Genomic DNA, 14,140 nt, shown 5'->3' with positions numbered 1-14,140 from the left:
TTACCAAAAGAAAAGCCAGAACCTCATTATATCCAAAGTATGATCACATTCCTCTTTGACAAATTCTGTTCTTTTGGTTCCATTTCACTGAGGACTAACGCTGGTGGGTGAAAGTAGTCCAACTTTAGTTTTTCTAGTCACTGCGGAGGGCATTCGGATTTAAAATGAGTTTGAAAAAGTGAAATAGTAGGTCAGGGCTGACTACTCCAGGCCCTGGTTTGATTTATATGGGAAACATCCCTAAAATGTTCAGGCTAGTTGCATGAAGCGTTTCATCAGATTAGGTGTAGAGAAGTATTTCTGCAACAGCCACACTGTGTGCAATGATTAGCCCGGACATCACTCTTCGGTAATAAAGGAGTGAATGAGAGGGATCTCTGCAGGTAATAATTAGCCCAGAGCACTGGGAATTCAATGTGAAAGTGAAGCCAGATTTCAATCATTTTCCGCACAGATGTTCTCTGCAGCAGCTGCATGAGGACGATCAGATTTTCAATTTGGAGCTGCAACTATGAGAGGGATGTTCAGCCACTTGTAATGTGACGCTCACCACAAGAAAAAAACTGAGCAGGTTTCAATATTACTGAGCAATGAGTCACAGTCCCTTTGTGTTGCAACAAACCAGCTGAATAAGAAAAACAACAGGATGTGGGTGTAGGGAAAGGCGATCAGCCAGCAGCGCAGACCAATGATGGCGAGGCCCGCGAGTTTCGAAATAAAGGAAGCCGAAGACAACGTGAGACAGGCGGCCAAAAATATCTTTAGAGTCTGCTCTGCATTGTCTGCTGGGGAGATGAAAACATCTTCAGCGCACATGTCTGCAAGAGGCAGAAACATCAGCAAGAGAAAAAAAAGTTTCTAATCCTGAAAAACATTCGAGAGGGAAGTTCACGTCACCACCTCCACCCTTCCTCTGAAACCACAGTGTTTCACCACCCATGTCAAGTTGTTAGGACCTTGTTTTACAGGTGGGGTTGTCAGTTTACCGTCAGTGTCAACAAGTCCCAACAAACAGGGGTTTAAAAAGTGACACCCAGGCTTTGATCGGCCCAGGGCTGCTGCCTGCTTTATAGAAATAGATTATCAGACTTAACTGTAAAACTATAAGTTATTCAAAGCAGATTGTTTTTGCATGTCTGGAAAAGACCTTTAAGTTTTCTTTACTTTGGTTTTCATGACTTTAAATCGAAGGTTTTCAATGGACGGGGAAAACTTTTACAAGCAAGTAACTTAATTAACACAGTATTCATTTTCTGGAAACCCGTTGCTGCAACATTTCAAGTGTCTCTCAGTTAATTTTGTTGAACTCTTTTACCTCCAGTTCCTAATTAGATGGGTCCAGTTGTAAAAACCTGGCTGGGGTTTCTTCTCTTACTGGGGACCTGCCAGGGACTCATCTACATTTTAAAACCGACTGTTGAAGTGGAAAAAGGCTTGTATTGAAAGGCAGATGCAAGTGTTGCATTAGGTATGCCTCATCTAAAAGTGCGAGGCCCCTTAAACCTCAGCAGCTGCTTCATTAACCGTCTTGTTCAGACAAAGGTGGCGGCTCGATCATGAATGGTGTAGAACCATTGACAAGTAGATGTAAAGATCACTGAGACAGAATCTGGTTTGCTGATGTTTCCCTTGCTTTCCCAGCCATGTTCACTCTTTACTTTTCTGCCAACAGTATTTCTTTTAACAGGGTTTAGGAAAGAATTAAAGCATCTTCAGTCGAGTTGCACAAGGCGTCCAACAGACACTCATTTCAGCTTGAAACTGTTGGTGGTAAATTAGTCTTCAGACCTCAGTCGGTGGAATGCAAACAAAGGCTTGCGCTCTCTTTCCCACAGCCACATGGCCGCTGGGAAACTGCCTGATTTCAAACTTTGGTGAAGTGCCAGAAGGGAGGGAGTTGTGCTTTTATAACCTCCGCACCACCAGAGCAGTCACGTGTTTACAGCACGTGGTGGCTCTAATTTTTTTTTCCCCCCTCGCTCCTGCAACAGAACTGTTAACCTCCTGACGGGACATGTCAGGCTGCCAGGCGCCGCCTCGACAGAGCCACTCCATATGCATTCAGGAATGTGTGTGTGTGTGCATGTGTGTGTGAGAGCACGTGCTGCAGCAGAGAGGCCACTCCCAAAGTCGGCTGCAGAGGGAAGATTTGAAAAAACAGGAACTGCTGTGTGTGCAGGAAAACGTGCTGCGCTGAGACCAAACAAACCTGCAGATGTGCTTTTCTCAGAACTACAAGTTTGCTTTGACTGAGTCCTGCACATCAGGAGCCTGTCAACAAGGTTAACAGTAATCTGGACAACTTTAAACAAAACAAAAACAAAAGATGTTTATATTTAAAATGTAGACCAATGTATGATGATGATGATAATTTTCATTATCCACTAATCTGTCAGTTATTTTTTTCTATTAAATTGTAATTTATAAACTTGATAATTCCTGGAGAAATTTTGAATGTGCCTTTTGAAGCTGACAACCAAAAAAAACCTCACACTGATGGTTTCACACACAAATTTTTCCCCACAACCACAGCAAGACATGTATACACACACATGTACATGCACTCACAGAATTTGATTTGCAATGGTTTGCCTTATACATGCTCTCATACTTGAGAGTACAAGGGGTGAGAGTTAATGAGTGCAATAAGAATCAGCTTTGTCCATTTCCGCCTGGATACTGAGTTAGTAGCACCTGCTGAGACCTGAGACCTGCTGCTTGCTATCAGCTTCTGAATTTGCATTGCAGTCTATGGGAGAGCTAGTGTGATGGTTGAACAGTTCCTGTAGCTCAAAGTAAATCCAATATGTCTGCTGCTGTATTTACTGTTGTACCGTTATAAAGTCTTAAACGGTCTAAAAAAAAAAAAAAAAAAAATGACACAAAACGTTAACTACGATTTTGTGTAAACCGTAATAGTTTTCAAAATAACGATTTTAAACGCAAACGAGTCGCAGGTCTTGTGACGCGTGTAACGTTTCAACCATTTCTCTACGTTGAAGTATGACGCAGCAGTACAGCGCCAAAGAGTGGGCGTGGTCGTTTTTTCGCCTTTTACGTCGCCATGGTTACCCGATTGAGCCGCACGCATTGATATATATATGTAGTTTGTCTGGGTTTTCTCAAAGCAGCGGGACTAGTTACGCGCCAGTTTTTACGGAAGATGAATAAGACGAATATTTATCATAAAACGGTGAAAAATCACAAGGTGACAAAACGGCATTTAAACCTACAAACTGGTCAATGTGTTGAACCAACAAAGAAAAGTGGCCCCAGGTTCTCCAATGTGAGGATTTGACAGAATATTTGGCATTTTTTGCACAAGAAATTAATCCGTAACTAACTTAAAAGTCATTAAAATTGTCAGTAAACATTTGATTGTTTCAGCTCTAATAAAAAAATATATATATAATCAGTAAACTGAGATTTTAGGCATTCATGAATCACTGGTTGCAAAAAAAAAAAAAAAAAAAAAAAAAAAACCAAAAACAACTAGTACTTCCTGCTACAGACATTGAGGTCACTATATAGTGACATTTACTGCCAGTACAGACTGACTAATTGTAGTGCACCAATGCGACTGGTTTTACTGGATTTAGAAAAACGTGACAAGAAAAACAAACCTACTTCTTGCCCCCGATGTGGAGATCAAACCCAACAGTGGATGTGACTGTGACACCAAGTATTTACGTTTCAAAGGCTGCCGTCAGATGCCTGGTCACACTGCTATGATAAAAGTAAAGCTATCCAGTTACTAAATAAACCCAGTTCTTGCTGAAAGGTGTTTGTATTAAAAGCTGCTGCAGATCACTGGTAAGATCAGTTGTGTTGTTTGTTTAGACATGTGACATTAGAGAAGTTTAGCCTCTTTTGTTAAATTTGGCGCTTTCAGTGTTTCTACCACCCAAACACCAGTCGAGTGTCTGTGCAGAAATCCCCAGTCCTACCAAAGAACACATTCATTGCACAAATATGAAATTCTCACAATAAAAAAAAAAACAAAAAACAAAACATAGGATACTGTACATCTCATTTGAACGCACATTGGATCTTTATTTCAGCAGCTCCCCCACGAGTCTGCACCAAAATATTCAACCCACCCGAGTCGTTTATAAACGGACATCATTTAGCTCAGCAGAGTGGAAGACATTTTTATCTCTGAACATTAAGGGATTGAAAGCAAAACAAAATGTGTTTTTCTTAAGATTAAAAATCCTCTCACACTTGCTGACCTGCAGCATCAGAAAAATCTCACTGCAAAGTTAACAGGTAGTTTGTTTGCTTTGGTTTCTTCTGACCGAGAAAAAAATAAAAATAAAAATAAAGAAATAAGAGAGACAAGACCAAATATTGCAACTGATCAGGAAGAAAAGAAAAAAAAAAAAAACAACACAATTCTGCATTAATCTTAAACCTTTTAGAAGTTGTCATAAAAATATCCAATTTACATTTTGGGGATGCCTAGAAAAAGGCATGCTTTCAACAAATCAATGTCTAAATGGGGACCAACAAAATTCATTAAAAAGTTTTATAAAAAGCAGTATCAAAAAAAAAGAAAAGAAAAAAAAGCACCTCACCATTTCAGGTTTTTAAATTAAGTGCTTAAATATGGTGGAACACGACAAATGCAAAATAAAGAAAAACAAAAATATCCAGTGAGGAGACTGAAAGACAAACTTCAGACTTGGCAGTGTGGTTCAGTTGCTGTATAGAAATCTGGCAGTGATTTGCGCTCGCTTACACAAGCATAGTGACAAGGTAAAAAAGAAAAGAAAAAAAAAGGCAGTAGGTCCAAGTGGTTTTTAAAACGATCACATTGCTTCACAAATCTGTTTTACTGCAACTCAGCGACATCTTCAGGTCAAGTGTTCATCATTTCTCGTCTTTCCCTCTTTAGATTTGCATAAATAGCTAACTTTGTTATAGTTAAATGAAAATTTGGGGACTTCAGAAAAATCCCATTCCTGTTGGCGCAATCTCAATAACTTATTTCCTCGTTGGTGGGTGGGGTGGGGTGGGGTGGGGGCCTTGGGCTCTGAGAGAAATTTGCACTCAGTCTGTTCGGGGAGGGGGGGGGGGGGGGCAGTGTGTGTTTCAGAGGCAGTGAAAGGTGGAACGAGGCGGCGCTCACAGCTTCTTCAGTCGGCTGTACATGTCTCTCTTGCTGCGCTCCCCGGCCCAGGTGCGACTCTTGAGGCGAAACTTCCTGAGGTCCTCCTTGAAGTCCTCGTGGTGCATGGGCCGGTAGGACTGAGGTTCACATTGCGACTGCGCAGGAAGATGATGAGACAAGTTCAGAGTGCTGAACAGCCATCGAGGGTTTCATTCAATGAATTACCTCCTTAAATCTGACAAGCTTCTGATGTTACTAGCCTTTTCTGAGTTTTTTTTTTTTTTTTTTTTTTAAAAAGGTGAAGACATTCACCGAGATGGAGTGAAAGCTCAGAAAAGGCTAGTAAGTAAATTATTCCATCACACAAGACTAGAATGAAGCTCTAACGTCTTTACAGGCTGGTGTCTCCATGTTTTACAATGATATTGAAAATGTAACTTGGATGTGGATAAAAACTTCGATTGTCCAGTTTACTTCAACAAAAACAAGAACGTAAACTTGGCAAAGTGCATTATTTTTCATACTTTTATCTTGGGGACCAACTGTCATATTTATCTAGTCCAAAAGATAGAAGCACAAAGCCTCATCCATCAATCAGATATGATCAGAACATAATTATTAAACAGGATGATTGGATCCTCAATCAAAACTCCCTAAAATGTCTCCAACAACAGTTCAGCTCTGCTCTGAGTATCACATGGTCGCACTCTTACAGACTGTTGTGACACAGAACAGCTGATGTCGAGTGGTTTCCAGTAACAAACCTGGCTAGCAGAAATAGCTGCTGCACATCGGGTCTCATTAGCCTTTATAAAATCCTCCCTAACATCATCGACAATGATTGTACATCACTATAAAGTCAATGACAGAATCAAAGTCTGCTGAATGGACCTTGTGGTAGTCTGATTTGTCAACAACTAACCTGAAAGGGAGGGAAGAAGTCTTTGTATCCGCCCTTGAGGATGTAGAGCTCGGGGTAGTGGAGTTTGGGGTAGTCGTTCATGGCGCGGTCTCGCTCCCTGACGAAACGGCACATTCGAGGGCCGCGCTCCGACGAGAACTCACAGTGGAAGATGATGACGACTCGTTTCTCCGGGCAGCGCGGCATGATGGGGGTCTTGAGGAGGAAATCCGACACCTGCTCCTCCTGGTGCAGGTTCAGAGCTCCCTGAGACGACAAGGATCAGACCAAACACTTAGTTTATCAAGTACAGGAACTGACCCCGAGACAGAAGATCAGTCTGTTACAAATTTGGTAACTGATCAATCATTTCATTAAAATCAAGAAAAGAATCATCAGGTGGGTCGATAATGAAATTATAATTTGTCATTCACGTGTCGGTAGATGCTGACTCACCTTGATGTGTCCGCCCTCAAACTCGTAGGGGTAGCGGCAGTCGATGACGATGACCCGCTCGACTAGATGGTTAAACTGGTCAGTCAGAGCTGCCACCATCTGAAGGACACAGACACAACACACTTTAATGTTTTATCTTAATAAAGGGAAAGTCTCGAAATAAAGTACTCGTCAGGACGAAGAGAGAAACAGCCAAGAGCCTCCACTCACCACGTCTGAGGTAATGTACTTGAGGTCTTGGTGTTTGCCCTCCACTGTGGGTAATACGAAAGGCTAAAAAGATAAGAGAGGAAGTTAGATTAAATGGGTTCATTTTCGCAGAATTAAGTCACCAGAGATGAAGATTGTGCGGTGTTCCTCACCTTGGTGAAATCTCCTATTAGCTCATTGGAGCCGTCCTGATTGTCCAGCAGCTTCTCGATATCGGTCTGACAGAAGGACTTGGACCTCTGGAGCACTGAGCAGCTCTGGGAGGAAGAGGAGGGAGAGACTTAAGGAGGCGGTCGGGGAGAAAATGAGGTAATTCGAGATCGTCAACAAAAAGCCGGTGACAATAGCCGCTCAGCCTTGGGGGGTCGTTTCAGAATCAGAAGCCATTTCTCCACCTCCACTAAGGAGTCAACAGACGGTCAGTGGAGACTGGTTTTTAAGCTGCTGATTTATTGTAGCATCAGGTTTGTGCCTTCAGTCTAAACTGATCACGTTTCTACATTATATCCAGCGTCACACCATCAGCTCGCAAGTTTATAACAGCAGCTCCAAGATACGAGCGGCTCAAAAAAAATATATTTTCTGACTTATTTAAGCTTCCGTTAGAAAAGAGCATTCCCAGCTAGTAGCTAGGACCTGATCAGTACTGGACATTGAGCTCCAGTGATCCATATTTACAGGCAACTCATCTCTGAACACCGTGAGAAGCATGCACAAACTAAATTTAAATCAGCCACTGACAAATACTTTATTTTACTGATGGATGTGAGGACTCACCATGCGTGGGGATTCGGGGTTTTGTTCCAGGGTGGTGGGTTGTGTTCCCGCCAGGCTGCGTCGCCTCTTCACCCTGACCGGTGTGTTTTCATCTCCTGGGCAGTCGGGACGCTTCGCAGAGGGACGGGAGACCGGACTGGGCATGGAGGGCGAGCGGAACAGGCTTCGTGGCCGGCAGCGGATCACAGGCTGAAGGAGGGAAAAAATAAATAAAATCATCAGACTGAATGGCATAATGTTTAAGTTCCTGAATTCAAGCATCATGTGATATGAAATGGGACAACATCAAAAAAAAAAAAAAAAAAAAAAAAAAAAACCCATTCCTGCTACAACTGTTGCTTCTCTCTAGATTAGCAGATTGTACAATGAAGCCAATGCTGCTACTTTTATTTGTTAGTAGGTAAACTTACAGAGTCTTCTCCTGTGGTGTCGGACACCAGCGGGGCGGTGAGCAAGCTGGCCATTCCCATCGGCATCCCGGAGTTGTTCTGTAGAAGACACAGGGGTTGTCATGCAATTTAGAAACAAAACTTAAAATCTGTTCTTGAATTTGAACAGTTTGGGGGAGCGATTTCAGACAGAGGGTTTTTTGGATTTTATTTATTTATTTATTTATTTTACTGGCAGACAAGCTGTAAAGTGACAGGGCCTCACCTCCATGTTGTCATCCAGTTCGTCCAAAAAGCCGTCATCACCATCATCATCATCATGGTTTAGAGGAGAGGTGAGGGAGGAACGTCTCAGGAACATGGGGCTGGAGTCATGAAAGTCCAGATGCTGGACTGGAGGAGGTGAGGAAAACTGGACAAGGGGAAAAAAAGATAAGGAGAGTTTGCATCTTTCTAGAGCCAGGTTTTAAAACATTGTGCACAACGACAGACACCGATTCTTCAGAGGGCCACGTACCATGAGGGCTGGAGCCGAGCTGGGGCGGCGGGCAAACGCGTCCTTTGTCTGTCCGCAGTTAAAGGAGCGCACACGACTCCGCGACACTGGCATGGTTGGTTTCTTGAATTCAAAACCCTCCTGAAAATACAATATTTAAAAAAAATTCATCAATGCTCAACATTACCAACACCTAGTTGTCCCGACTTTATAGATAAAACTCAGTGGCTGCTGATCTGTTGCTGATCTACACACAATATTTCTAGAGGCATTCTGTTTCAACCATAAACTTACAGATGGAAAAAAAAAAAAAAAAAGTGTCCAAAACTTTAACACTTGATATTGGAACCAATGTTATTCTAATGACTTTAAGGTGAAATAAAAAGCCAAGGATCGACCAAAATGTTAAGACAAATGATGCAATGCCTTCGCCATGGCAACAAATCAGCTTTCTGAGCATTACTCAAAGTTCCATGTTAGCTTTTGACCAGGAAAAAGCCCATTTAACAATGTAGGTTCTTACTGATGAAAAACAAACACCACTGACCTCCGGCATGTTCTCTTTGTTGTCGTATTGAGAGGAGGAGGCGGCATTTATTTGGGAGGGTTGTTGACCGAATATTCCATAGCGGTGGGAGTCCTCCTGACCCTTCAGAGACGGACTGAAACCCAGGAGCTGGGGCTGAGGGGGGAGAAGAGGGAGCCAGTCAGCAGAGGCTCAGCAACTGGAAACAAGCTGCTCTGTGGTGGTTTAACACTGTTTTGTACCAACTAACTTAAAGACAAAATGTTGTTACCAGACCGAGCTGAATTTTTAATGTTATTTTTACTTCAATTTGAGACCTTTGTCTCTTGCAGTTTTTCCACTTTTATTTTAAACAGACGTAAACTTAAACTTTTTGAGATTTCATTTTTAGTGATTTTGATGTTTGACAGCTGAATTACAACTGGCCACAGTCTTGCAGCATCTGGCAGCCCTGAACATCAGCCAGAGATTAAACAAATTCAAACAAAGCATGAAGAGCTGTAAACATGATAAATCTGCTTACTGGCAATGAGTTGATTCTTCGAATTGGTATCCTCCTGTAATTGATAGAAGGGAGAGGAAGCGGTCAATACAAATCAAATCAATAGGCTTTTTTAGTTTATGTAGCATAATACTCCCTGGAGAGCAATGTAGTTCAAATACGGAGAGGCAATAACAGCCAAACACCGGTTAATGATTTTAGAATATTGACTGGAAAGCAACTTACTCGTTGACAACTCGGCTGGACTGTTGAATGGCCTTTTCAAATCTGTAACAGAGAAATTGGAGACTATTCAGAATAGGTATGAAATGGTTAAAATATGCAACAGATTTGAAGACAACGCTGTACTCAAACGAAAAGTATCAGGTCTTTGTAATAAAACCCAGTGCAGCAAGAGGCTGAAAGACCTTAATTGCCAGTTGGGACACTGTGTGCCTGTAAACTACAAAGAATCTCTGGCTCTATTGAGAAACCAAGACGAACGGTTGGACTAGAGGAAGTTGGGTGAATGCATAGACGTAAGAGGTGGCCTTTGCACTGGAGTTATGCCCACCTGTATGCTAAATAAGTTGAGTGGAGAGCTCAGTGTGCCGCTCCAGGAGAGGGGGGTGGGCGGTAGGAGAAGGGATGCAGAGATCAGCTAATCTACCATATGCCTGCTAGAGCCAATGCTGCCAACCCCTTTTCTGCAAGGGCCCATTGTTTGTCGAGGGGGGGAGCGTGTCCCATTCAATGCAGACGAGAAGGGGTGGGGGTGGGGGGCAGTTGTTCTCTGGGGGTGCCCTCATTTCAATAGACGTGATGCAAAAAAAAAAATCTCCTGCCCCCTTTTTCCTATTGAAATAACAGTGCATGGGAAGAGTGTGCCAAAACCCAGAGGGGGTGGGCTATCATTAAACCCAAGCGCAGGCCACGTCCTCCCCCCAACCTAGAAAACTCCTAGCAACCAAACAGCTGTAAAAGGAAGTGAATGAGGTCCTGAGCACCAAATGCTGCTGTAAAGGAACTCGCACATAAGACAGCGGCAGATGTCTGCAGGGGCTCACCCAACTGAGCATTAAGAGAAGGGCCACCCAAGATTAGGTAGTTGAGGATATGCTGACAAACTGATAAAGATAATGCTGAGTACAAGTTTCTGCTTAATCTCTTAACTTGTCCAGAGTGTCAAGAATTACTTTCCACTGAAAACATAAACAATTCAAATAGTCAACAACTATAAAATTCCAGACATGTTCTTTTCACTCAACTTTAAAACACAGAGAAAGTTAAACTGAAATGCCTTAATGGCTAATCTGCTTAGTAAAACCAAGTGAAGCTGCAATCTTAAAGCCAACGGTAAAACAATAATCCTACAGATGAGAAATGGTGCTTGGCTCAGCTGAGCCCAAGCACAGGGTGGAGGTGGGGAGGGGGTTGATGGGGGGGGAAGCAGAGGGGCACAGCTCACAAGCTGATTGATTAGAACAGACAGGAAGAGGACAGTGCAACTTACGTGTCTTCCACTTCAACAGCATCCATGGGGCTCGGGGGATCCATGCCGAGGCCTGAGGGAAGATATTTGCGTCACAAATCGATATATACACCAGGTGGTAGAGCACAGGATGGGACACTGGCATCAAAAACCAGCTGAATACCAGTGGATTATGACAATACTTTACCAGTTGCATGAATACTAAACTGTTAGTTTGGGGTTGTTAAATCCAGAAGTCAGAAAAGAGGGAACAAAGTGCAAAGGTGATGCTGCATAATAGTTGCTTGTTTTGTCCAACCAACAGTCCAAAACCCAAAGTTATTCAGTTAACCATCACAAAAGACAATGAAAATAGTAAATCCTCATGATTGAGAGATTAAAAATTCATTAAAATAAATTTTCAGTTGAAAAATAAGCTCTAAAAATAAGTTAAAGCAACCATTGACAATACTCATCTCATGACCACATTTAAAGTTAGCTGAGATCAGATGTACATTAAACCCTCAGGCATCAATTTTAATGGCATCAATTAGCACAGACAATAGGTTTTCAGGATAGCTCACCAGCATCAGATGAGACGTCAGAGGCAAAGGAGGGAACCTTTTCAAGGGGTGCATGCTTTCTCCTTTTTGGAGTATCACATTGGCTGTGTGGGAAAGAGATGAACAAGAATAAAAACAATAGTGTGAACATCAAACCGAACTCCGCATGCTAGGTTAAGGGTTGGAATAAATGGGAGTTTTGTAGAAATAACACATAAAACGGTAATACTACTACTTCTACTATAACTACAACGAAAAAGAATAATGATAATAATAATAATAATTATTATGATAATACCTGCCGAGTCCAGCTAAATTGTTCATGTCCAGAGCCAAATTGGTGACAGGAGATAGTACAGTCGCGGGTCCAGGGGAGAACAGATCCCTGCAGTGGGAGTTCTTTGAGCTGAGGTCGGACAGGGAGAACGAGGAAAGCCCGGGGATCCCATCGGGCCTGCTTTTCAAACCAGTTTTAACAGGACTGGTGCTGCCAAAAACATGAACCGACTCCATCTTTGGTTGTCCAATTTGTATGAATCCCGCGGGTCGTTATTGCTTTAGTTTGAATTTCGGGCAGGAGAGTGCCAATAAGTTAGCAAGACGGTCCAGACTTTCGAGCTAACAAGGGAGCTAACCAGTTAGCTAGCAACAATTTAAGAAAACATTTCCAAACCATACGAAGTGAAACTCCGGCTGGAAGTGACTCGGTGGTTCCGTATGGAGTAAAACTTTGATTCAGTCCTGCTAAGTTAGTAAAACCACATAGTTGTTGTTTGTGGCAGAGAGCTGCAGCACAGCGTACTCCCTTCTCTGACAGCCCCTGGTTTCTGAGAAAACGAGACGGGGGCTGCTCGTATTTATGTTCAAAATATAAGCTCTGGAGCGGCAATCTCTCAGCCAATCAGAGCGCGGAACAGCTCTCGCCGTTGTCCTGTCGCCGGATGGGGGAGAAGAAGGAGGATGTGACACAATCCTTTTAAATTTTCATCTTTCCTCTCACATATCTTTTGTTCTGACCTTCTCGACTGTGGGCTGAAACTCTCATCAATGTAGGCATGAAACATGAATCTTTGACTGCCATTTTTGTTTGGTTTAAATTCATAGAATAACAATTAACATGGCTGCTGAGAGAGAGAGAGAGAGAGATTATGAAATATTTGATAGAAAATGAGTTTGGCAAACCCCTTCCTCACTTGCAACATGTCTGTGCTTGCAAGCCAGTATCCTACAAACAAAGACATAGCAGTTTATCTGAACTGAGGTCAAAGATTATTGCATCATCTTACTGCATAAGTTTGTCTAAACTCATAAATACATTTGCACTTTTGATTTCTGCTTTTTAACTTATGTGTATGTGCTTTTAGACATTGTTGCCCAGTTGTGTACATGCCATTATTTTAAATCCTTAATATTTCAACTCTTTAAACTATTTGTATATTTAGTATTTTTGTATTTAGGTGTCTATATAAGGAAATTAACAGTTTATATGTACATTTGTTTGTAAACTTACTTCAAATTGCCCCTGAGGGATGAGGATAATATTTTGAGTGGAACTGAACTGGATTAATTCCAGTGATGGTAGAAATATTCAGATATTCACGGGGGGCAAAGGTTTTCAGATTATAAGTAAAAGTGTTGCCACACTCCTGTCCTTCACTGAAAATCAAAAGTAAAACAATGTCTCCTGTGACTGCGATAACATCAGTTCATCATTACCGCATGTGTGTTTATGTAGGAGCAGCATTTTACTGCTGTAGTTGGCTGAGGTGGAGCTAATATTTATAATTTATAAAGCAGCTATTTTATGACTGTAAATCATGATTATTTCCTCCGTTCGATCGATTGATTGTTTGGTTTGTAAAAATTCAGAAAATAGTGAGAAATGCCTTCACCCAAATTTCATGTTTTGTCTGATCAATTCAGCTCTGCTTGTATATCATGTTGGGTCAGTTAATGTATAACAAGGCATCACAGTTTATAGGCTCCTCATATATTTTGATAGCATCTTAATTGATGAAGTAATTAGTAACTCCAGCTCCAATAAATATAGTGGAGTACAATATTTCCCTCTGAATGTAGTGGAGTATATGAAAAGACTCAAGTACACGGTCGTCATACTAGTTTTTAAGTATTGTTTGACTAAATGTCCTTAATTATCCACTCTAGATACTTAAGTAAAAGTAGTAATAGCCTACTACTTGTACAGTAGTATTATACATGTAATGGAAGTATAAAAAGTTAGAGTTAAAGTTAAGTCCTCTCATCATTGCAACATTTTGGTTAAGCACATTGTGACCTGGCCGTGTGAATGCATACCAGTAATGGCCGCCAGGCTCATACGCCTCCCACTCAAAGTGACTCAAACAAAAGAAATGATTTTCCCTCATGAATGAATACTTCCTTTTTGCTGTTTCTCTGCCTTTCTGTTCCACCAGCGCACACACACTCTTGCGTGTGGACTGGTGTGTGTTGACTGGTGTGTGTTGACTGTTGTTAATGGTTTGTTTTCACTGCTGGCTGTGCAACATACAGTATTGCCCCTCGGGGGTATAATAAAGATTAACTTACCCTCTGAAATCATGTTACATTTGTGAATCTTTTCAAGCTGTAAAAAGCAAAATGAACTCAGGGAGAACAGAGTCGAACATCATGAACTGAGATGTTTGTTGTTCCTGAATATGTTTAGATTAGAATGAGGGTGATTTGAATTTGTGGGTGCGTGTGTGAGCTGGTATCACATCTTTTAAAGTGGTTTTG

At 41.8% G+C, this 14,140-nt stretch overlaps 1 protein-coding gene across 1 annotated transcript; it reads right to left on the bottom strand.

Moving 5' to 3' along the window:
- Positions 1-4,029: 4,029 nt before the first annotated feature.
- cdc25b (cell division cycle 25B) lies at positions 4,030-12,207 on the bottom strand. Its single transcript, XM_056394477.1, has 15 exons — positions 11,682-12,207; positions 11,405-11,487; positions 10,863-10,914; positions 9,596-9,637; positions 9,392-9,425; positions 8,890-9,024; positions 8,364-8,483; positions 8,112-8,258; positions 7,868-7,945; positions 7,458-7,646; positions 6,833-6,937; positions 6,681-6,743; positions 6,471-6,569; positions 6,036-6,281; positions 4,030-5,268 (listed from the first exon to the last, which is right to left on the bottom strand). Exons 1-15 carry the CDS (start codon positions 11,894-11,896, stop codon positions 5,128-5,130), a joined length of 1,749 nt encoding a protein of 582 aa, XP_056250452.1. The 5' UTR covers positions 11,897-12,207; the 3' UTR covers positions 4,030-5,127.
- Positions 12,208-14,140: the final 1,933 nt, after the last annotated feature.

This window comes from Seriola aureovittata, chromosome 13 (genome assembly GCF_021018895.1).
Source record: "Seriola aureovittata isolate HTS-2021-v1 ecotype China chromosome 13, ASM2101889v1, whole genome shotgun sequence".
Classification (NCBI taxonomy): domain Eukaryota; kingdom Metazoa; phylum Chordata; class Actinopteri; order Carangiformes; family Carangidae; genus Seriola; species Seriola aureovittata.
The sequence above is the reverse complement of the archived record's forward strand: the minus strand, read 5'-3'. Positions and strand labels throughout refer to the sequence as shown.